This window comes from Camelus ferus, chromosome 6 (assembly GCF_009834535.1).
Source record: "Camelus ferus isolate YT-003-E chromosome 6, BCGSAC_Cfer_1.0, whole genome shotgun sequence".
Classification (NCBI taxonomy): domain Eukaryota; kingdom Metazoa; phylum Chordata; class Mammalia; order Artiodactyla; family Camelidae; genus Camelus; species Camelus ferus.
The window spans coordinates 20548672-20572448 of record NC_045701.1 but is presented as its reverse complement, the minus strand read 5'-3'; the positions used below and the strand labels follow the sequence as shown (position 1 = coordinate 20572448).

At 45.1% G+C, this 23777-nt stretch overlaps 3 protein-coding genes across 3 annotated transcripts; 1 reads left to right on the top strand and 2 right to left on the bottom strand.

Annotated features, from left to right (window-relative positions):
* Window positions 1-386: 386 nt before the first annotated feature.
* On the bottom strand, window positions 387-3759 carry ELL3 (elongation factor for RNA polymerase II 3). The gene is made up of 11 exons (XM_032481340.1): window positions 3539-3759; window positions 3254-3289; window positions 2808-2920; window positions 2497-2695; window positions 2328-2407; window positions 2108-2183; window positions 1768-1930; window positions 1646-1688; window positions 1349-1520; window positions 1078-1122; window positions 387-998 (listed from the first exon to the last, which is right to left on the bottom strand). Exons 1-11 carry the CDS (start codon window positions 3668-3670, stop codon window positions 888-890), a joined length of 1170 nt encoding a protein of 389 aa, XP_032337231.1. The 5' UTR covers window positions 3671-3759; the 3' UTR covers window positions 387-887.
* A 12330-nt stretch (window positions 3760-16089) lies between these two features.
* On the top strand, window positions 16090-17913 carry SERF2 (small EDRK-rich factor 2). The gene is made up of 3 exons (XM_032481335.1): window positions 16090-16243; window positions 16856-16964; window positions 17576-17913. Exons 1-3 carry the CDS (start codon window positions 16237-16239, stop codon window positions 17637-17639), a joined length of 180 nt encoding a protein of 59 aa, XP_032337226.1. The 5' UTR covers window positions 16090-16236; the 3' UTR covers window positions 17640-17913.
* Window positions 17914-18221: 308 nt separating this feature from the next.
* On the bottom strand, window positions 18222-23703 carry SERINC4 (serine incorporator 4). The gene is given in 14 exon segments (XM_014554314.2): window positions 18222-18904; window positions 18906-19089; window positions 19279-19432; window positions 19576-19621; window positions 20057-20129; window positions 20525-20651; window positions 20755-20850; window positions 21029-21240; window positions 21495-21588; window positions 21715-21794; window positions 22261-22439; window positions 22613-22708; window positions 22710-22793; window positions 23281-23703. Coding segments are annotated over 14 exon segments (1557 nt in total). The 5' UTR covers window positions 23383-23703; the 3' UTR covers window positions 18222-18874.
* Between the last annotated feature and the right edge of the window lie 74 nt (window positions 23704-23777).

The following is a 23777-nucleotide window of genomic DNA, read 5'->3' as shown; positions in this document are numbered from 1 at the left end:
AATCATTTCCCTCTTCCTTTTTGTGGGTAAATCCAAATCCTATCTTTAGTTATGGTTTTCAGTTACTGGATAATTCCAGATGGGAGCCCCTCATGGTCCTCAACTTGCATGTCTAGAAAAGAACTTTATTCCTACTGTAACCTCCAGATGTCAGTTGTAAGATAGATTAGGTAGAGCCTCATAGCAAAAATATGTATCAGGGTCATCTATAGTGCTATGAAAGAAGTAAAGACACCTAACTGTAATCATGGAGATTCTAATTAATGCGACCTGGCCTGGGATCTGAGGATCTAATTTTTTAGCCCCAGAAGAGGTTCAGATACACAACTAGGAGTAAGAACTACTACCTTTGGGGATTTAAGGAAATCATATAAACTTGTACAAAGGACACACAAACAATTAGTTTTAATTTTTTAGCTATGTTTGTAAAAGAATTCATTTTCAGTACATGGGTAACACCCAAGCCCTTTCCCATTATATCCAGTTGTATCACAAGTTCCTTTAGCTCTGTTACTAAAAGTTCTTATTGTCTTAGGAAGGCTACCAGGCTAAATCCTAATATCCTGATGGTATATTGTCCTGGAAATGATGTCATTTCTCAGGATTTGAAAAATTACTTGGCTGAACTAAAGGTGAAAAAGCCAGGCCTCTACTACTTTTTCCTAGTCTCCTGGGCACAGCTGTGGAGCCTGGGCACTGTACCCACACCCTTACATTTTAAATATGGCAATAATGAAAAGCAAACTTTAAGAACCTAGAGCAGCTCTCCTACTTGCCACCATGGACTCAGCAATGAGATGAGCAGACAGTTGCACTCTATTTCTTAGTAGCTGCTTTGTTCCTTCATATCACACTGAGCCAGAGGGGTAAAGAGCCCTTTGACAGCTTCAGCTGCCTCTGTTCTTTTCCTCAAACTCCAGGATGAGACCTTTAATGTGGGACAATTTCTGATGCAGGTACTCACAGCGACGCTTTTCTTCCCTGTAACCTGGGCACCGCTGCAGAGAAAAAACATCCATTTCAACAACAACCAAATTAATTCTGCCTTCTTGCTACCATTCCCAGGCCTTGTCTTACCTTCCTGAACTTTTTATATTCCTGGACTATCTTTTCTTCCAGCACCTGAAACAAAACATACTAGCATCAAGTTCAACCTTGAGAAAAAAGCTCCAGTTCTCTTACAGAGGGAAGTAACTTCCTTTATTCTACCAAATTATACAGACTAATTTCCTCTTAAAACAAGCTTGCTTGTCACTTTCTTTGGTCACTGAACAAACAGGCTTATGGGCAGTTAGCAGGGAGTTTATGGCTAGGAGAGCTGGAAAACCAGCCTGGGTCCAATCCTTACCTTGTGTTCTGGAGTTCCTCGCTGAACTCTCTTGATCTCTGCTCCCAGCTCTATGAACCTTTGGCTGGCAGCCCCAATACGAGCATGCAGGATGCGGTATTCAGCATAATCTGTCTCAAAGTCCTGCTCATAAGCATGTTGCTGCTCTGCACTGTGGATGGCTCTGTATTGCCTGCCAGGAGCAGAGAGCTGTCACTTTCAATATCATTGCCCCCAAAGCTTCCAGCTCCCAGGAAGGTTATCTTAATATCTCATATGCATAAGACTTGATAAAATTGGAAATGCCAGGGGACTCACAGGAGGTAATCTGGTACTTCTTCAGGGCTTGGGGATTCAGAGTCTAGGAAGGAAGCAAGACACAAGGAGATAGTAGGCCTTTTCCCTATGGTGGCAGTTTCACCCTCCCCTTATTAACTCACCTGCTTGAACTGAGGGACTATGTGCCAGCCTGGGGCCCATGTCTTCATCTTTATCTTCTTGCTCCCAATCTTCTCCCTCCTGAAGGTTTTGACTTGGTGTTGGAGACAGAGTTCTGAGCCTCTTTTCTTTTAGTTCCACAGTGGCTACAGGTGCTGGACGTTTCTGTTGGAAAATATCTGTTACATAAACAGTAAGCCAGAAGCCTCATGTTCTGCCCTTTTCTTGAAAATTACTTCCTATAATGAGCTCTGGAAGCATGAAGATGAAGGCTGTCAATTTTTAAATTTTAGCTTCATTGGACACAACTCTCTTTGAAAAACCCTTGCTGTTACCACCTACCTTATCCAGATGTTTCCGGCTAGCAGAGGAAGGCAGTGCCAGATTAGGCTCTCTGTTTGGAAGATGGGTCTGGTTCCTAGGATATTTGAAAAGGGATTAGGGGAGATGAAGCCCAGGGTAGGAGGTAGGGCCAAATCTCTTACTACCGTATTCAGGGTGGAGATTAGAGAGGAAGACAATACCAGGGCTTCCCAGGTTAGTCCTACCCTGCCCCAAGTACCTTCCTTCCCACTGTGCCATGTGTTCCCTCGAGGAGCCTGGGAGTGACTGTCCTTGGCTGCTTGCCAGTGGATCTGGCACCTGGCAGGGAAAGTGGCAGGGGCACTTGGCTCTTTGAGCTTCAGGTTTTGCCCCACCTTATCCCAACTCCCTGCAATTTCTGGCCTCACCTCTCCTAGTGCCATGTGTGGCTGTGAAACTGTGTCTCCTTCAGAGTCGTCTCCCATGTTCTGCCAGTTATGATCTCTGGCATCTTCAGTTAAGTTGGGTCCCTGAACTGAAGATGGGGCTGGGATAGAATCCAGGGCTGCCCAAATGGTGAGGCGTTCCCTGAGTGGGCCCAGGCAGTGGAGGCGGTTAGGCCCAGATCTGGAAAGAAGTGATGAAAAAAACCCAGGAGGATAGAGAACATTTAAGTACCTCTGGACATTCCCTTCCCGTACTTTCCACAGTCTCTTACCTGCTACCTGTTCTCCCTTACCTGCCTAAGCGCTGGCACACAAGGTCCAAGCCACCACCAGGGCCTTCCTGTCCACACTGAGACACTATGAAGGAGAAGAGGCAGGACCAGCCAGGGCCTGGGAGCCTCAGATACTGTGGGCAAAAGGAGATGGTGAGCCCCATGAAGTCAGTTCCTCCCCCTCCTGTCAATGCTATTCCTCCCTGAGCCAGTTTAAGACTGAAGATGGGTCCCACGGGGCTCGTTAGCACACCAGGTGCAGCTGGGCCGGAGTTCCCCAGGAGGTTGAGACGGCACCATCTCTGCAACCGCAGCCACTTGGGACCACAACCCCAGCAGCCCCCTCTCCCAATTTAGGGTTCAGTTCTCGGAACTTCCTCAGACTGTGACTACTTTCAGCCCTGATGGCGACTTTCCTGTCTGTTCTCCCCGCATGCCACCTCCCCACACCCCAGACCCGCACTTACCCCTCGGTTGCCTTGGAAAGCAATCACTGGGCGAACCTGCCGGGAGAGCAGAGAGGCGAGCTAAGCGTTGGTGAAGCGTTGTCCCCAGAATCCAGCGTTGGGTGCCGGCGGGGAGTAGAGGGTGTTCGGGGAAGACCTGCCTCAGGCTTCACTTGGAGAGGTGGGGAGGCTGGAGCATAAGGGTGCTGCTCCCCATTCCCAGGTCCCTTCGCCAGGGTCGTCGGCTGAGGCCCGAGATCCCGAGGGGCAGGGGCTAGAGAGGATGGGGCCCGGAGCCGGTCACACCTGTTGCCGCTGACACTCCTGCAGCGCCCGCAGCGCCGCGTCGTTGAGTCTGAGAAGCAGCAGGCTTGTCCGGGCAGCGGGGGTGAAGCAGAGCCGGAACTTCCCACTCAGAAGCTCCTGGGGTCCCTCCATGGCTGCGAGGTCCAGAGCAAGTAAAACGGGAGCCACAGACGAGGGCCACCACCACCCCCTCCGTTGTGCAGGACTAGGCTGTCACACCCCGTAGCCCAGGTCGGCCCCACCCTCCTTCAGGGCCCCACCCCCGGCCCCACCCACAGCCAGCGCCACTCCAGCGATTTCCCAGCCGCGTGGGCGGTGCTTCGCTCTCTCGCACTTAGCGCGCACCTCACGGGTTTCTTCTTAGATTGGTGTGCATCTCATTGGGCTTTCGGAAGGGGATCTCCCAGTTACTGGGAGAAAGTCTGCGGCCAGCTTCAGACCCCTCACCAGAGTCCCCAGCCGCTGCCTCTTGTTATCCAGCTAACCTGCATTTGGAGTTGCCGTATCTAACTGAAGCTGAACCTGCTTTAGACGCAGAGCGGGCGGGACGCAGGGCCTGGTTGCTGGGCGGGCTCAGCGGATAGCGCCAAGACCCCCCAGGGACCGGAGGACGGCTGACTCGAAGGGGGATTCCTGACGCCAGCTCCAGGCGCAGCGCTTCAGCTCTTTCCGAACGCCCTCAGTACTGCTGCGGACCTGAAGCCGGTTTCTAACTAGGGATGTAGAGAAAACCGGGCCCCGTGGGTGTCGTGGCAGCGGTGAAGTTTGGCTGTCGGAAGCTGGAGCGCCCCCCATCGGTGGGCAGGGATGGGGGCGTGGTTGATGGCAGGAGAGTTGCTGAGCAGAGAGAGAGAACTAAGTTCCAGGTTTCCCCTCCTGGCCTATACACGTGAGATTGTTGTGAAAGGGAGCCGGCTCTCTCACTCCCTCAGGAGGACCAAGAGATGCCACGAAGTTGCCAGATGTTCTGGAGGTCCAGATCCTGGTGTAGTGAGACCCCGGGACTAATCTCATGTCGACCCTTCGTGTCTCCACTTGTCCCTATTTGGGTATGTTTCCCAAGAACCCTGGTGTTCTCTTTCCTAGCCTGGATACCTCTGCTGACCTCATTGATCGGCATAATAAGGGTGACCTTAATGCCCTTCACCCCAAATCAAGTTATTTATACGTTTGTCAAAACTCATCAAACACTTAAAATGTATATATTTTAATGTGTGTAAATTATGCCTCAATAAAGTTGATTTTTTAAGTTGTTTTTTAGGTTTTTTTTTCTTCAATAAAGTTGATTTTTAAATCAGTGCAACTAACCTCCAACTCCAACAACAAAAACATGTACCTATCCATCTCCTCAGGCTGTCTGTTTCTCTGGGTGATCATTTCCTAATTTGATAAAGATTTGTGGCAATGGGTAAAGCTGGTCTCCTAGGGTCCTTTTTCTTCTCAGATGACATCTATGGACTTTTGTTAGATTTTCCTGGATTTAAACTCAAAGGAGAGACTAGAATGGTGAAAATTTCTGGAGGGGCAGGAAGGAATAGTGCTAAAAGAGGCAACTAGGGAGGATATTTGGAGAAGAGAGAAGAGAGGTATGGTTCTAACATTTGTTGTGTATCCACTGTGTGTCAGGATCTCTGTATGTTACATGATCCCTACAATAACTTTTTAGAATAGGTATTATTGTCTGCATTTTTCATTCATTTAGCAAATATTTATTGAGCACTTACTCTGTGTCTGAAACTACTAGATCCTTGGAATATACCAATGAACAGATTCTTGTTTTGAGAGAGCTTCCATTCTAGAGGGAAAGGAGACACTAGAAAAGCACCTATGAAATAAACATAAGATAGATAAATAAAATAGAAAACTAAAAAAAAAGAAAGAAACATAAGAAAAGAAATACACTGTATGTTCAAAAGTGATAAATGCTATAGCAAAAAGAGAAAAAAAGCAAAGTAAGGGGGTTTGGATGTGAAGGAGGAGGAAGCAGAGGAGTGTGGAGAGGACTGACTAAGTAAGTTGAGTAAGTTAAGTAAGTTAGTTAGAGGAGGCCTTTTGGAGAAGATGAAATTTGAGCTATGCCCTAAAGGAAGTGAGGAAATGTCTTCCAGGCAGAGGGAATAACTAGTCAGTGCAAACTCTCTAAGTCAGAAGTGTGCCTGGAGTGTTTGAGAAGAAGGTGAGGCCAGTGTAACTGGAGCAAAGTAAGTGAGGGGGAGAGTAGTGAGAGATGAAGTCAGGAAGGTAAGAGGCAGGGGTGGAGCAGGTCATGGAAGCCCTTGTGGGCCATTTTAAGGACTTTGGCTTTTACTTAGAGTGAAATGGGGAGTCACTGCAGAGTTTTGAGCAGAGAGGTAACATGAAGTCATTTCTATTTTAAAAGGATCACTCTGGTTGCTGTTAAGAATAGATCGCAGGAGACAAGGATAAAAGCAGTATGACCTGTTAGGAGGCTATTGCAGTAATTCAAGCTAGAGATGGTGGTGACTTGCACGAGGGGGTAGCAAAGGAGGTGGGAGAAGGGATTTGGTTCTGGACATATTGAGAGTAGAGCTGACAGGATTCCCTGATAGATTGAATACAGTATCTGAGAGAGAAATGGCATCAAGAATGACTCTAGGATTTTTGGCCAGAACAACTAGAAGGATGAAATTGTCATCAGCTGAGGTAGGGAACACTGCTGGTGGAATAGGGTCAGTTCTGAACATTTTCAGTCGTCTGTCAGAATCCACATGTAGAGCATGCAGTTGTATATACAAGTTTGGAGATGGTGAAGGATGTCTGAGCTAAAGATGTGAACTTGGCAGTACTTAACATATAGGTGGTATTTAAAGCCACGAGACCGGACAAGCTCACCCAGGAAGATGGACAAAAGCCAAAAGGATTGCACCCAGGGGCACTCCAATCTCTAGAAATAAGTCAGGGGAAAGAAAAGCAAAGCCAACTGAAAGGCCATGTCCAGTGAGGAAGGAGGAAGAGAGTGTGATGTCCTAAAAGCCAAGTGAAAAAAATGTTTCAAGGAGAAGAGACTGATCAACTGTGTCAAATACCATCAACAGACAAGTAAAATGAAGATTAAGAATTGACTATTGGATCTAGAGATTATCATACTAAGTGAAATAAGTCAAAGACAAATATCACATGATATCACATACATGTGGAACCTTAAAAAAATGACACAAATGAACTTATTGACAAAACAGAAAAGAGACTCACAGACATAGAAAACAAATTTATGGTTACCAAAGTGAAAGGGGGGAGGGGGAAGAATAAACGAGGTGTTTGCGATTAGCAGACACAAATTACTATGTACAAATAGATATATTTATCTATATATATTATATATTTCTATATATATGTACACCAGGTCCTACTGTATAGCACAGGGAACTATATTCAACAGCTTGTAATAACCTACAATGAAAAAGAATATGTAAAGGTATAACTGAATCACTATGCTATACACCAGAAACTAACACAACATGCTAAATCAATTATACTTCAATTTAAAAAAAAAAAAAGAATTGAACATTGGGAAGAAAATGTCCTAAAATTGACAGTGGTAATGGTTGTGCATATCTGTGGATTATATCAAGAGCTATTAAATTGTACATTACACTTCAAATGGGTGAATTATATGGTGTATGAATTATATTTCAATAAAACTGTTATAAAAGAAAAAGGAAAAAATTGACCACTGGGTTTGTCAATGTGGATTAATTGGTAATCTGAACAAGAGCAGTTCTGGTGAAATGGTGAGGGGAAAGCCTGACTGGAGGAGCTTTAAAGAGAATGGTATAAAAGGCATTTACAGGGGTATAAGAAACATGAGTTTTGCCAGATACAGGGCAAAGAAACAGGGAGTTAATTGCTGGGGGAAATCGGATCAAGAGAAGCTTTTACAGTAAAAGAAAGAGCATATTTGTATGCTGTTGGGAATTATCTGGGGACTATCTCCCAAATTTGAATGATGTAGGAAGGAAAGAGCAGAGGATTGCTAGAGTGATGTTCTCGAGTAGGTTAGAGGAAGTGGGATCTACTCAGGAGTGGCTTTCCACAGAAGCACAGGCAGTTAATCTATGGAAAAAGGCAACACAGGTGCAAAAGGTAGATGTCTATGGAAGTTCTCTTCTGATTCTTCAATTTTCTCAGTAAAGTAGGAAGCAACTGAGAAAGAGGATGAGGGAGGAGTAATAGAGGTAGAGGGGTAAAAATGATGTGAAATAACTGCCTGGAAGTGTAAAGGAGTTAGTAATGTGTCCAACACTAAGGACTGGTGAGAAAACAAAAGTTTAGAGGAGCTTATCCAAGGTCACAAAGCGGAGGTTCTAAAATTGTGTCTGAAGAAGTCAGGGATTCTGCGAACTTGGAAGGTAAAAAATTATACCTTTATTTTCACTAACCTCTAACAGAAATTTAACATCTTCAAATTATGAATGTAGGCAGCAAACCCACTGGTACTAGCAGCACCTGTGATGTTCTCGCCAATAGAAATAAGGAGTATTTTCATTTCACATTACAATTGTTGGAGAGACATCTAAACATCATTTGAATTCATTACTACTTTATAATTACGATTTTTATTAGACTTGCCTCTTGGTGTTTTTATTTAATGCATGGATAAAAATGCACTGTTACTATACCACATTTTTATATTTTGATACTGATATATGAACATATTTATATCCTTATGATCCCATGTAATCTTAATTTTTTTATTTTAACTGTGGTAAAATACACAGAACAAAATTTGCCATCTTCACCATTTAAAAATGTACAGGTCAGTAGCGTTAAGTACATTTACATTGTTTTGCAACCAATCTCCAGAACATTTTCCATCTTGCAAAACAAACTCTACCTATTAAACAACTCCCTGTTTTCCCTCCTCCCAGTCTCTGCCAACCACTTCTGTTGTTTCCTTTCTGTTTCTAAGAATTTGACTATTCTAGATACCTCACAAGTGCTATCATAATATTTGTCTTTTTGTGACTGACTTATTTCACTCAGCGTAATGTTTTCAAGGTTTATCCATGTTGTAGAATGTGTCAGGATTTCCTTCCTTTTCAAGGTTGAATAAGATTCCATTGTATGTATATCCCACATTTTCCTTGTCCTTTAATCTGGCAATAGACACTTGGGGTTGCTTCTACCTTTTGGCTATTGTGAATAATGCTGCTATGAACATGGGTATACAAATACCATGGGTGTATTTTTAAAATGTATTTTATTTTTATTTACTGATTTTGGGCATCCAAAATCTTAATTTTTTAATTGAAGTATAGTTGATTTACAATATTGTGGTGTACAGCAAAGTGATTCAGTTATATAGCTATATGTATTTATCTATATTATTTTGGGGGGATTTCCATTATAGTTTATTATAAGACATTGAATATAGTTCCCTGTGCTATACAGTAAAATCTTGTTGTTTATCTATCTTATATATGGTAGTGTGTACCTGTTAATCCCATACTCCCAATTTAGCCCTCCCGTCCTTCCCCTTTGGTAACCATAAGAAATAAAAGATATCCAAATCAGAAGGGAAGAGGCAAAACTGTCATTACATGCAGATGACATGATACTCTATATAGAAAATCCTAAAGATTTTACACAAAAACTATTAGAACTAATAAATGAATTCAGTAAGGTAGCAGGGTACAAGATTAACATACAGAAATCCGTTGCATTTCTTTACACTAATAATGAAATATCAGAAAGAGAAAGTAAAAAACAAACAAACAAAAAAAACCAGTCCCCCTGGGGGTGGGAGCAGGGGTGGAGTTGGGGGAGAGGTGGGAGTGGGAGGAGGGCAGGGCAGAGGTGAGGGTGGGGGTGGGGCAGGGGTGAAGGGGTACATTTCTGACAGCTCCTAAGAGATCCGTACCTAGACTCCTCCTCAGCCTCCTCTACCCTCCTAGACTATTGTATTCATTACCATGGTTGGGTTTTTAACTTAGTACTTATTTGTTTTCATGGAAGTTATGTACCTATAAATTCCTTACAAGGCATAATGAAAAATATTTATCCCTATCCCATTCTGCTTTCTACGGCTCAAAGGAGATTACAGCTCTTTTAGCTGTTTCTTCTGGCATTTACTGCTTTTTCTAAGTATCATGCCATTTCTGGCTTTTTAAGTTTCAGATATTAGCCATTGGCTTCTATTTTTAAAATGAGAACTTAACTCTCTCATCTTCTCCACATATAAGCATGTACTTTCTCTCTTCATCCTCCTAATGTAATATTACTTTTGTTATCAATACCATATTTAATGTTTACATTTTATGAGTTTGTAAATGTTATTTATAAGCTATGATACTTTGTGTGCTGTTTACATTTTCTTTTTTGTATGTTTCCCCTTGATAATAATTACCTCTTTTTTGGTTTGTGTATTTAGTTTGCGTATGTACTTATTATCAGTTAATTCTAGATATTCTCTTCTAGAAGTGGAAATTTCTTCTTCATATATTCAATCAGATAATTTATCATTTTCGCAAGTCTTCATTTTTTTTCTTAGACCTTTTCATTCTCCTGTTCCAGTCTGAAATAGTTTCTCTCTAAACCTGCTACAAAGTTATCATCCTGGGATCTCCCTTCACAGTTGCTTGGAAATTTTCTTCACTTTTCTCCTATGTTGGATACCATTTTTCCTGTATTCTATGAGTTTTTCTTTTGATTTACCCCCTTATTTTGGTGGACTACCTCCCTAATAGCTTCCTGACAAGGGTGCATGGTAGATAAGTCTTTTGAGACTTTGTGTAACTTTATTATATTCTCATACTTAATTGATGGTTTGGCTGGGTGAAAAAAATCTAGGTGTTAAATTATTTTTCTTCAGATATTGATGACATCACTCCATTGTTTTTTGGATTCCAGTGTTGCTGCTGACAAGTCTGAAGTTCCTGATTCTTTGTTCTTTGTATGTGACCTGTTATGTGTCTCAGAAGCCTTTAGAATCTTCTCTTTGACTCCAGTGTTCTGATACATGGTGGTGTAGATACTTTCTTATTCTTTGTGCTGGGCACTGAGTGGGGCCCCTCCATTTTCGTTTTCCTTCCTCTGATTTCTTTCCTCTCATTCTGAAACTCATATAATACAGATGTTGGCTCTCCTGAACTGATTGTCTAGTTTTCTTGTTTTTTTCCTTTCTATCACTATCTGTCCAATTTTCTGAAATATTTCTTCAATTTTTATCTTCCAACAGTTCTATTGATTTTTTCTTTCATCTATCATATTTTTAATTTCCAAGAGCTCTTTATCATTTTCTGAATGTTTGTTTTTAATAGCTCCCTAGTTTTTGTTCAATATCCTCTTCATTTCTGAGGATACTAATTATAGTCTCCCTTCCTTTTTTTTTTTTTTTTTTTTTGTTATTGTTCCTGGAATTGTTTTTGATCCTCTGAGACCTTATTTTCTGTTTCTGCTTTGTTTTGGTTTATTTTTATGTTAAGTGTGTTTCCCCCAATGCTTGCTGATCCTTGGTTATCCACTCATCTCTACAAGGAAGGCACTAAAATCTAACTAGAAGCTTGATATTCATGGAGAGGGCGGGTTGCACTTTTAGCTAATCTTACTAGATCATTTTATTATGTAATCCCCTTCAATTTATCTAATTATTCAAGCTTTTCCCCACCTCAGGGTCTTAGAATATGCTATTTCTGTAGTTTGTTTATTATTAAAATGTATTTGGCTGAAGTAACAGAAATCTGACTCAAGGCAGCTTACACAAAAACAAATATGGTAGTTCTCATAGCAGAAAGCTCAGAAAGAGAATAAATGTTACAGTATCCAGTAGCCCAAGCATTATCAAAGACCAAGTTTCCTTATTCTGCCACTCACTTTGCTTCAACCTAAGGTTTGTACTTCAAAGTCATAGAAGCCAAAAGCAGCAGGGGCTATGTGTGTCTTTTTTTGTTGTTGTTGTTGTTGTTTTGTTTTTTTGTATGTGCGTCTTTATTCAAGTCAGTGGGAGAGAGCTCTGTCCCTCTCCTCACAATGGAACAAAAGTCCTTCCCTTTGTTCTGATCAGGCCAATTTGTCACATATTAATTCCTGAAGCTGTAACTGCCACCAGGTGAATACAATTCAATAATTGGTTTAGGTGCTGGTTCCTGAGTCAATCAACACTAAGAGTGATGAGTTTTCTTTGATTGAGCACCCTTGGAATATAGGGAGGAGGTAAAGATTTTCCTAAAACTGTATTGCTCTTCCTTGATAAAGGAGGGATTTTAGAAATGTTTGGAATTCACCTGTGCTGCTGGAACTCTCTTCTACTTCCCCTACAGCTGGCTCCAAGCCTCAGTTCAAATGTCACCATAGAAGTGGATCTCTTCCATTATTCTTCATCCTTGCACTTTTAACACTTAATACAGTTCTTTTTTTTAGTATTGTTTAGTTTGGCTACTTGTGAATTGTAAGTCTCCTCCACTAAAGTGTTAACTTCATGAGGTCGGAGACCATGTCTATTTTGCTCACCACTGTATACCAGTGCCTAGAAGGGTCTGGCACTTACTAGATGTAGACTAAATATTTGATGAAGAATATGAATGAACCCAGAAATCAATAGTATCTTCCTCTCTAACTGAATCTCCAAAATATATTTTGAAGCCACACACTTTTGCCAGTTCTGCTACTACCATTTCAGTCCAAGTGGCCATCTTCTGTTCCTTGATGTAATAGACATCTTTTGTTTTATCTGTCTAGCATTTTCCTTTTCTGGGGAACAAACTCCCTTTCTTCGATAAAACTGTTTCTTCCCAATGCTAACCATGTAGTTCTGGTAGGGGCTGTTGTCATTATATCCTGCCCCACAACCACCTCCCCACCACAGGAGTAAGCTCCTAAACCATCAGAGCACTGTCCTGGGATTTTAAAAACTGAAACTAAAGGAAGCAACTCAGACTCTCTCTCTTGGACATGCTGTGAGATTCTAGGCAGGAACCACTGGTGGCCATTTCCTATCATGTTAAGGGATCTGGGTCTGAGAAAATAAAGCAAAGAGACATAGAGGCATCACCCTGACATTGGTTTTAGTTTCCCTTACAGTTAGTCACACCTCAGCCCATCCCCTAGTTTGGTTATGTAAACCAACAAATTCCCCTTTTTGCCCAAATTGGTCTGAACTGCATTTCAATTTTCTGTTACTAAATTAGGCCTGGCATCCTGGATGTCTGTGATAGCCTCTGGACTGGTCTCCCAATTTCCATTTATCTCCTCTAATCCACTTTCCTCCCACAGAGTGATCTCTTCAAAATTCACCTCCTGCTGATGAAGAGCACAGGCTGGATTAGACTCTGAGCCCCACCCGTTATTATCTGAGCTTCCTTGGGCAAGCTCAGACTGTGCCGATGTTTCTAACTCGGTAGAAAGGGGATAATGACACCGGAAAAGGTCATTGTAAGTGTCAAATAAGAAGAGTACACTTAATATATGTAAAAGCACTCATTTAATGTTAGCTAGCAATGGTATTAGCTGTAGTGACTCAGATCATATCACTACCCTACCTACTTCCTGACCTAGTTTCATACCATGCTCACTAGGCACAAGTGACTTGCCTATCATCTATCCACTAACCTTGCGGCTGTTGATGGGATGACCTGAGGGAGCAGGGCCTTAGGGCCTTCACACATGCTGTTTCCTCTTTTTCTTTTTTTCTTTCAGCTGTTTCTTCTCTTGAAAAGTTCCCCCGCACCCCTGTCCTTGGCCTGGCTAACTCTTCATCTTTTTGCCTCAGCTCAAATGTGACTTGTTTCACTTCCGTAATCAAATTTAGGGTCTATCCATATAATCCCTTCACAGAACCAGCTGTACTACGATTTCTTACCGGACAGGTAGATGAATCATTCACAGATAAGTCTTTATTTAGATTACACTATCTGTTTTGATGGGTAGGTGCTTATGCTGTGTGCCCTGTTAAATATTTTGAATACCATCCTTGTGTAAAATCTGTTCATTTCTTTCAAAGCTATTTGCATAATATATATATACACACACATACACACAGAAATACTTATATATGTATTATTTATAGAGAGAGAATTGTTTCTTCTCTACACTATATGTTGCATGAGCATGGTGATATGTATCTTTTGTTCGTCACTGTATACCTAATGACTAATACAATAGTTGGTACACAGTACATAACACAATGAATATTTGTTGAAAGAATAAGTGAACTTTAGGGGATGGGGAGTAAATTTCGATGGTAGAGTGCAAGCTTGATGTACACAAGGTCCTGGGTTTGATCCCCAGTGCCTCTGTTAAGGGGGAAAAAATGAGTGAACTTTTTGGCAACTCCTGGAAAAATAAGACTGGAGGTATGGCAACCAGTCTAGGTTCTGTTAGGATTGGAAATAGACTCTTGAGCACGGTGGGTAGAGTCGGGTGAATTAAGAGGAGACTATTTACAGGATTGGTCACTCTCTCACCCACCTGAGCTGCTGAAGTTAATTAAGAAGTAGCAGGTGTGAAAGAGAACTTGCTTCCTCATCCTGCACTATTTCACTCATCTCTGACTAGCTCAGTTTTCCCCATGGGGCTGGTTCTGTGGTTTCTCTACATACAAGGGGACCCATGGGAACCTGGGGCTAGGAAACCAGATTCTTTTTATGAACTGTGGTCAGTCTGTTGCTGTAGGTCTGCAGATGATGTCCCCGCCCTTCAAGTCAAGTTTCCTCATCTTCTCACTTCATATGTGGGGTTCCTAAACCCTGCCTCACCTCCTCTCTGATTCAGAGCCTTGGGTCCCTGATTTAGTGTGGGAGAGGGAAACACAAGGATGTGAATACCAGGAGGGAGGGACCATTGGGGGGCATTTCAGAGACTGGCTGCTACACAGGGGTTAGAGGAATCTGGAGAAGGAAGAAGTCTCAGGAGTTGAAAAAGGAAGATGGAGGAGACATTAACTAAATACCTCTTATGGGCCAAGACCTTTACACCAAATTATCTGTATTAATCTCTTCCACATACTAGAGGGTAGATATTATTCCCGTTTTTCATATAAAGAAATTGAAGCATGGAGAAAATAAATGTCCAGAATCAAATCCAGTAAGTAGCAGAGGCAGAATTTGTACACTGTTATGTGGGCCACTAATGTTGATCTATTACATTCAGTATGTACCAACTGGTAGGAGACATGCTACTGGTGGTATGAGAAGTAATTTTAATTAGTATATAGATATAGCATTAAATCATACTGAAAATACAAAAATTAAATGCTTTCCAATCTTCTGATTATATAAAGAGAAAGCTTCAGTTTGAAAGACATGCCTTTTTTCATCTCTAACACTTATTAATTTCTCCTAAGAAAGAGAGGGCAGGCCCCAGGTGCGGCACCTTGACAGTGATACTATTTTGGTAGTTTAATAATATTTTCACTTTCATTGTATTTATTTTCATAGTTATAGTTATAAATATAGTTATTTATTTTTAGTTTATAGTTTTGTTTGTGAACAGATGATACTGATTTTAAATTTACTAAAGGAATATTAAGTTTGAGTTATATCCCTCATTTAAGACTGATACAAAATTTTAAAGTAATAAATAGTAGTTCAATTGATACTTGGGTATGGTAAAAATCATGAGGATGGTACTTAATGCGGTTTATTGCCTGCCCATCAGCTCTGGGTTGAGGAGGAAGCTAGTTTGAAGTTCCAACCTCAACTCGGTTCTGCTATGGGCACTAGCTGGAGAGAATCACAAGTTAAAATTTACAACCAATCCTTTCCTGTGAGATTCCCCTAAGCATTTCTCCTTTATCAAGTGAATTCCCCAGGACGAGTGGGGAGTCTTCTACAGATTAGTGAAGCTGGGAATGAGAATGAGTTTAGTGGGAAATCTAAGCTTCCTGCCCTATCCAATTGCCAATTACAAACCAGGTGTGGCTGGTGGAGATAGTACAGTGGGAAAATGCCAGAGGGAGAAATGGATACTATGTGCATTTCTCACCCTTTTAGTCCCTGATCCAACTTCAAAGCCTGAGTTTGGGGTCCTCCAGTATTTCCAAGCTACATATTTAAAGCTTATGTGGGATATGAACAGGACCAAAATTTTAGGATATAAACGACGTGGCTGCGAATTTCTATATTGGAGGAGTTTGGGATAGGGGAACAGTGCGGTCAGAAGGGAGTTTCTGGGTTGTGTTTGTACATGATTTTACACGGTACGTGAACTCAAGTGTCCAAATAGGTGGTTGGGTGGGGGGATCCTAAGTAACAAGGCCAAGTTTGAGTTTTGATAACAGAACTGGCTGGACCACTTTGGCCCCCGCAACCCCCGCCCTCTGTTCCCCCAGCGTTCCCTCTGGACAAGTTTGTTAGTGTCCCAAACCGTCCTCGCATGAGGTCATTCTTCTAGGTCACGTGCCCGAGGCCGCGGGAGCGCCACATCGCCAGCCGCACCCGTCCACCCCCACCCTACCCACGTGACCCGGCCTACTTTCTCCCCGCCCGACCTAAACGACTTGCTCAGGAAGCCCCGCCCCACGCAGGCGCTCGGCCTGCCAACCTCCGCCTCTCAGCCACCCAGGCTCCAGCGTGGCCGGCCGTCCCACGTGTTTCTTCCTGTCCAATGGAAGCGGGCGCCCGGGCGCGAAGGGGCGGGGAGGAAACGACGACTTCGTTACGCTGGGAGAAAGGGGCGGGGCCTGCAACGTCGGACTGAACGAGGGGACGCAACGGAGGCAGGCCGGAGCCGCTGCCGTCGCCATGACCCGTGAGCACTGAAGCCCCCTCCTTTTGCCCTTTTCTCCCTTTCCATCCTAGATACGAGTGCCGAATTTCGGCATTGACCTCCTTTTGGCTTCCCCACTGAGGCCTTTCTCTGGGAGCGCTCTTTAGCGACCCTCACACTCGGAGCCCGGAAATCGACCCATTGCCCACTGCCACTTCTTGAGAATTTCTCCCCACCCTCCCCCGCCACGTCAGGCAAGGGTCCTCCTCGACCTTCGGCGGTGTGGGAAGAAGCCCTGCGTCCCTGTGATAGACCCAGAGCCCCCCTACTCCAGGTCCCTGCCCATCCCCCACAGGCCAGCTCGTGCACACACCCCGCCACTTCACTGTGCCCCCATGTCTCCCCGAAATTCGAAACGCGCTTCTAGCAGACTCCTTGGGACCATCCTCCCACCCTCACCCCCCGGTTTGACCTGTCCCGTGGCAGCTCTCCCCCGCACCCCGCCCGATCTGCAGCCTAGGCCCGGAAACGGGCCGGTGTCCGCGCCCGGGGAATGAAGTGTCGGAGCTTATTGGTGTTCGGCTGAGGGAAAAGGGTCGCCGGTGCGTGGCCAGAAAGGCCCTCGCGTCTCAGCCTTTTACCTTCTTTCTTTAGGCGGTAACCAGCGCGAGCTCGCCCGCCAGAAGAACATGAAAAAGCAGAGCGACTCGGTTAAGGGAAAGCGCCGAGATGACGGGCTTTCTGCTGCCGCCCGCAAGCAGAGGTAGCCCCAGGGAGGGGAGGGAAGGGGAGGGTGAGGCCTGGGTTAGACCAAGGGTTGTGCCAGGAAAGAGCTACCTCAGGGCTTACATATGGACTAGTCGTGAGGGACAAAGTGCATTGTTTCCTCTAGGGTTTTATTCCTCTAACCCTCTAAATTGTTGGCTCACTGTTACAGGAAGGGACTGGGGCGGGTGCCTGCCCTCGGTCTGATTTCTGAGTGCCCCTTGGGTCTGACCTTAAGGGCAAGGGCAGGGAGCTTCACATTTCAAATGCAGTAGTGGTTATGACAGCCCGGTACTTTTGGCCCTCCTTGCGGTTCATTTGCCCTCCCTTTTCCCAACCTTCTCATTGGTGTTGCTGGGTATGGTACTCAGCACAGCCTTGGGCCTGTGTGGCCAGACTTCTGACCCCTTGGGCAACAGCCAGATAGAGACTGATTGCCTTTTGAGCCCCAGCTCTCTTCCTCTTGTACTCCTAGGGTGGGAATACAGCAGCCACATGCTGAATTTTGTCCCATCCACTTCCATCTTGTCCTTTGTGCCCTTCATCCCCCTGCATCTTGTCCTTTTTGCCCTCTGGTACCTCCCAGTGCCCCATCATCTCTACCCCCAGGGACTCGGAGATCATGCAGCAGAAGCAGAAAAAGGCAAACGAGAAGAAGGAGGAACCCAAGTAGCTTTGTGGCTTCGTGTCCAACCCTCTTGCCCTTCGCCTGTGTGCCTGGAGCCAGTCCTACCACGCTCGCGTTTCTCCTGTAGTGCTCACAGGTCCCAGCACCGATGGCATTCCCTTTGCCCTGAGTCTGCAGCGGGTCCCTTTTGTGCTTCCTTCCCCTCAGGTAGCCTCTCTTCCCCTGGGCCACTCCTGGGGGTGAGGGGGTTACCCTTTCCCAGTGTTTTTTATTCCTGTGGGGCTCACCCCAAAGTATTAAAAGTAGCTTTGTAATTCCTTGAGCGCCTGGTTTGACTGGGGATTTGGGGGGATGGGGATGGAGGAATGGCTGCCCTTTCCCACCAAAAGGGGAGAGAACTTTAGACGCTAAAGGTTGTGGGTATGTAGATTAAGTGAAACATCACAGAAAAAACCTTTTATTGTACTACAACAAACAGACAAATATTCTAGGTATGTGGTAGAGAAATCCTCTAAGAACTTTAGGGACTTCTTTTCTGTGATTTCTGTCCCCCACTCAGACCTTGAACACCATCCTAAGGATGGAGTTGGGGTCCTAAGAAGGAGGGCTCCAAGACCTAAGTTTATGCCCCTCTTCCTCATTCTTCCTCAGTTTGTTTGCCTGCTTAAAAGTTGGCCCAGATCCTGCTGCTCACTGACTTCCCATGGTCAGCCAGTCTCAAGTGTTCACATTTCTCTTCTGTCATTCCTCATGGAATGAAGGTGGTTTTTGTCTTCCCATTTCCTTTTACCTCAAATCAGGATTAAAACCTAGGGTAGTCTCTGCTCCTTTCTTCCTGTGTCCTGGTTTGTTCTAGGGTGCTGGGCTTCTTACATTCCTAGGGCTAAACTGCTTATTTTCCTTTTTATCTGCAAGGGCAGAGCCAAGTAAGTCTTAAGTCCCTGTTGGTCTTTCCCTGCCCCCATCTCCACCGTGAAAGCCAGGAAAGAGCTGGTGCCAGACTGTCTGCTGGGATCAGTAGTGGTTCCTGAGCTGCTGACTTGAGAGTCAGGCTCTTGAGCTGGGGTGAAGATGTAACGGTAGCTCCAGTGAGTCAGTTGCTCTGCCCAGGGCATTAGGGTGTGTATGGGCATGCTTTAAAATTCAGACATAGGACTGACTTCAGCCTCGAGGGAGGTAACTATCCATTGTGTCCTTGAGGTATTTGTTGGGCTGAATAGCTCCCAAGAGGCAGGATTAGGGAGTACAGCTTCAAGGAAACCCCAATTTGTTATAAGTACTTAAACTGGATATTTGTTATCTGGCGATACTGATGCGATGACAGTGTTGTATGAAGATAGGAGGCGGCTGGGGGTCCTGGGTGGGGGACCAACAGAGTGGTGCCAGTAGCAGCCCCAGATAGAGGAGTACACAGGCCCAGCATGAGGCAACCTTGACCCAGAAGGTAGCCCAGCTACCCATGGTGAAGGTCTTTTCCAGTTCTGCTTCCTCATAGCTGTGGAACCAAAGTCTCTGGTTAGAGAATCTGTAGGGCTGTAACTTTCAGACCTGTCCTACCTCCCCACCGAAGATTATGGTAGACCCATGTGTGTCTCCTGAGAACTCTTAGGACTGGCCTTGAACTGCTTTTTTCTTACAACAGCTAGGTTTTCAGAAGAGTATCCTAAGCCCACCTCCATCTTACCTGAACCAGTCGGTAAGGGTAACCATGACATAGAGTGATGCAAGGAAGAAGACGAAGTGGAAGGCAGAATAGCTGTAGGAAAGCTGCTGGGCTTGCACTGGAGGAGCTGGAGAGGTCTCTTGGTCAGCTAGCCAGGCAGCCCCACCTTTTTGCCCTGGAGAGAGGAAAGGACTGCTGGCAGTAGTGGCTGAAACACCTCTTCCCTCCTCCCCCAGCTCCTTTTGTGAAGGCAATGGAGGGCTTTTTGCCACTCTGCAAAAATCTATACTTTCTCATGGATCCTTACTTGATACTCACCTTCTGGCTGTATGGTTTCAGGACAGCAGAAACAGAGTGAGGGCTTCTGTAAAATAAAAAGCAGCATGTTTTGGAATGACTTTAAAAAGAATGTCAGGGTAATAGTATAGGAAAGTCCCCTTCTTTGAAAAGATTGGACCAGTGTAAAAAGTGGAGGCACACCGGGGTTCAAATTCTAGCTCCAGCATAAACTGGCGATGGGAACTTTGGTAAGATGTTTAACCTTCTGTGCCTCAATTTCTCCATTTGTAAAATGGAGCAAATACCTACCTCACAGGGTTGTTGTGAGGATTAAATTAAATGAGATTATGTATGTAAAGTATCTAGCACAGTGCCTAGCACATTGTGGGTACTCAATAAAAGGTAACAGCAGCTAGAATCTGAGCATTCTGGGTGGAGGTTGATAGGATGCGTGTGTGTCTGTCTTTGGCTCTGTGTCAGGGGGGAGGGGTACTGGGGATATTGAGCTCTCCATCCTCACCTGGAACTCATACCTGTAAACCTTGATAATCCACAAGGGCCCAAATACCTCAGCCAGGTAGGAAGCCTCATTGCTGGAAAAGAAGAGACAGTTCTCAAGCCAGTCCAGTCGAAGAGCAGGAGGGGTTATCTTGAGGGCATTTACTGCCAGCTGGTCATATTAGTAACTCTTAGAAGGGTATTGTGCTCCAGGAGACCCTTTCCCCCAAAGATTTAGAAGCCTTTTCATCTGAGGGCCCTAAAATCTTCGAACATTTTAAAATTCTCATTTCCCCTGCCACCTTCATCTCATACAGATCATCTGACAAGTGCTATTCTTAGAAACTGTTTTTGTTCATGGAGAGCTTTCCTCACTCTTACCTTGCTCTAAAGTTTAAATAACCATGGTCCCGGACAATCTCCTGACCATCCCTCCCTGTCCTGTGCATCCTCCCTTCTCTCACACCTCCCCCCTGACGCCTTTACGCACCAAGCAAAAAGCACACAAGCATACATGATGCCAGCACTCAACATTGCCAGAGAAGTATCTGGTGTTTCGGGTTCCGTTTTACTAAGGCCAGGCAGGCACAGAGTGTGATTCTGTCCTTGAAGGATTACTGAGAAGGGGCAACAGAAGAGAAAGGTTGTAAGAACAAAGAGCTAGGTATTTGGCAGGAGCAAAAAAGGTTTTAGCATGGGGAATCCAGGTCCTTTCCTTACCACTCTCTGGAGGACGGCTGGATAGTGCAGAGAATGTCAGGTACATGATATAGCAGCTGATGATAGAGGCCTGTAGAAGGCCAGAGCGGGCTTGCTCTGGGGAGAATGGGAATCATTAGTTTACAGGGTAGCAACTTCCTTCACTCATCCCACCTGCATTTCTGTCTCCCCATCTTTTGGGGGAAGCAGAGAATTGACTGATATTAGGGAAGCTAATGAAATTTGCTATACTAAAGGCCCCCCAAATCTGGAATGTTGCAAGGCATGTACCCACTGAGGCGGATGCAGGGAGCGATGGAGATGAAGGAGAGAAGGCCACAGAGACAAAGGTGCAGACTAAGCAGCATCTTGTTGAGCAGGCAGCCAGCTGGGTGTGTGTAGTGGTGGAACAGGAGCACAGCTCCTACACCTGCCATGCCATAGAATCCGAGGGTGGTCAGCAGCACAGCTAGGAACCAGCGGCAGTCTTGGGCTGCACCTGTTTGCCTAAGGGTGGGAGGTGGGCAGTGGCTTGGGGCTCCAACTTTTCTTTTTACCCATTACCAACTATTCCCCCTCTTCCAGAAGACTGGTGTGACATACCCATCCCACCTGGCCCACAGTCGTCACATTCCTGAACTGCTCGATACTGCTTAATGGGAAACTCTGGGATCACTGACCTGTCATGCTTTTTGCACAACCCCACTGGATCTAGTAGTGTTAGCCTTCCCAGGAAGCCTTTTGGGTTATGTGCTCCTTACCAGTTCTTGTTCCAGGAATGGGCAAAGGCTGTAATAAGCACCAACTGCAGCAGGATGAATGTGAAGCCTCCACAGATGCCAATATAATGCCAGGCTGCAAGTGAGGCACCAATGGGAAAATGTAGCTGATCATTGAATCCTGGTCCTCTTCCTACCCCTCTTTTTTTTCTTAGAAAGTCTTTTAGCTTATTCCTGCTGATCAGGATGAGATGGAAGGTACCTGGGAAGAGATGCTCATCAGGGATGCAGAAGGCAACAGCACAGAGACCTAGCAGGAACAGCAACTTGAGGAGCCAGAAGCTGGTTAGGAGGGAAAGAGAAAACCAGACTAAGAAGCAAAGACAAAGGAGAATGAACAGTGCTGACAGAGGAAGGCAAGGGAGAAAGCAGAACTATAAGAAACGGGAGAGAAGAGACAACCAAGTATTGGCAGGGACGAAACAGTCCTATGTGAGGAGCTGGAAACCGGCCCATTACAGCCTATTCCAAAGTCTCACTCTCAGATACCTATATAATAACAATGTTTTAGAGTTGATAAAGGGTTTGCATATAGTGACCCTACTGTTAAACCTTCATTTTAGTAACTAGAAGCTCCAAGAGGATAAGTGTGTGGCTCATGGTCACATAGTTAAGTATGGTGGAAGCAGGGACTTAAACCTGTTTTCTGTCTTTTTACAGTGCTATTACTTCATCTTGGAATTTCCTTTACTCAACTTATGTCTACTTCCCTCCCCACCCTTTCTCCACCCAAAGAGTACACACAAACCTATTATGCAGCTGTGCTCGCAGGCTTGTGGGGGAGTGGAGGTGGACCAGCAGCACAGCCTGCAGCAGGTGGAAGGTGGCAGTTCCTGCACATACTCGGTACACAGCCCCAGAGCCGCTGAGCACCGGGCAGTGAGACTGGCCAAACAGATGCGCACACAGCTCTGAGGGCATCTGGATCTGGAGGGAAGGTGCATGTGAGAAATGGCTGGGCAAGTCGTCATACAGAGAGGTACCTACTTCTCATGAGTATGTCCACTCATTTGTCCTCTGCCTCCAATCTTAATCTCTTGTCTATCTCAAGGCTTCTCCTTTTATCCCTTTCTGCTGCAACCCAGCCTTCTCCCACTTACCCCATGTGCCTTGCCCCAGACTCTTTCCACAACTGTCCTTGACAGCAGGAGACAGCAGACTGCTGAGGCCCCTACATGGAGGAGGATGTAGAACAGGCAGGCTACAGGGAGACTCTGTGAGAGGGGGCCACCTAGAATGAAGGCAGCAGCAGGTCCAGGGGACAGGCCCACAGCAGGACACCTGTGGATAAAGCAGACGGAGGGCAGCAAGGTGGAGATTTGCTGAGGAAAGGCTTACATTAATGTATGTGTGAGGTTAACCCGTGAGGTTAACCCATGAGGCTGAATTCCAAAATCTCCCCTTCCCTACTCTTCTCTGCTTTTATTCAGGATTTCTCAGACTGGTTCCAAGCTACTTAGGATTGCCTCCCACTGACATCAAGTAGAACTTTCATCATAAGAGCTTACCTACAGGCTTTAGCAGAACTTCCTAAAAGCCTAAGTCACACCTGGCCTCTAACCTTTCCCTGGACCTAAACATTTGGTACTGGGAACGTGGGAGGAGAGGTTTAATGATCAGTGATCTTAGAGGCAAAGAAGCAGAAAGGCCTCAGGTGAAAGGAAGGCCTATCATCTTTACCAACTCCCCTGGGTTACCCTCCCAGCTTCAGCCACCATTTTCACATAGCTCTTGCTCTAGGGAGCTCTCTGCCCAAGCACCTTCTCACCTGATAGAAGGGAGGACTCACTATGACACTGCTGACTCCACTGCGTTGCTGTGCCAGGCGAAGAGGGGTGCCAGGGCCCGTGACCGCCTTTGCACCCGCCATCCTTATCCCAGAGATTAGGCCCAGGTCCAACAGATGGAAGGTAGATGAGAAAGTAGCTTTCTTTTGTCCTCAGCCCATTGGCCTGCTGTTGTGCTGGGGCTGGTCACCCAGTTTAAGGCAGAATGGGGCGGGACAACAGGAGAACACCGACCTCCCCGGATGTGGTAAATGCAAATGCCCCTGTGAAACAAGTTTCTCCCCAGGACCCATTGGTTCACTCAGGCTGTTCTCCCCAGATTAGGGAGCAGTTTGCATATCTGGCCTCCTTAGATTAGCATTCAGTAATTGGTTTAGGATTAGACATCGTCCATCTTGAACAGAGCTCCTTGGGCTGTGTGGGCGGGGTCTAGTTGAAGAGGGGGCAAGGTTGGGAATATCTGAAGTGGTGACGGGTT

Bases quoted from the DNA above. Each gene is read 5' to 3' on its own strand.
- ELL3 (XM_032481340.1), bottom strand. From the start codon at position 3,670: ATGGAGGGACCCCAGGAGCTTCTGAGTGGGAAGTTCCGGCTCTGCTTC. The intron at 2,921-3,253 runs GTAAGTGCGGGT...TTTTGCCCACAG, and splicing joins CTTTCCAAGGCAACCGAGGG to TATCTGAGGCTCCCAGGCCC. The intron at 2,184-2,327 runs GTACTTGGGGCA...CAAATATCCTAG, and splicing joins ATGGCACAGTGGGAAGGAAG to GAACCAGACCCATCTTCCAA.
- SERF2 (XM_032481335.1), top strand. The intron at 16,965-17,575 runs GTAGCCCCAGGG...CTCTACCCCCAG, and splicing joins GCTGCCGCCCGCAAGCAGAG to GGACTCGGAGATCATGCAGC.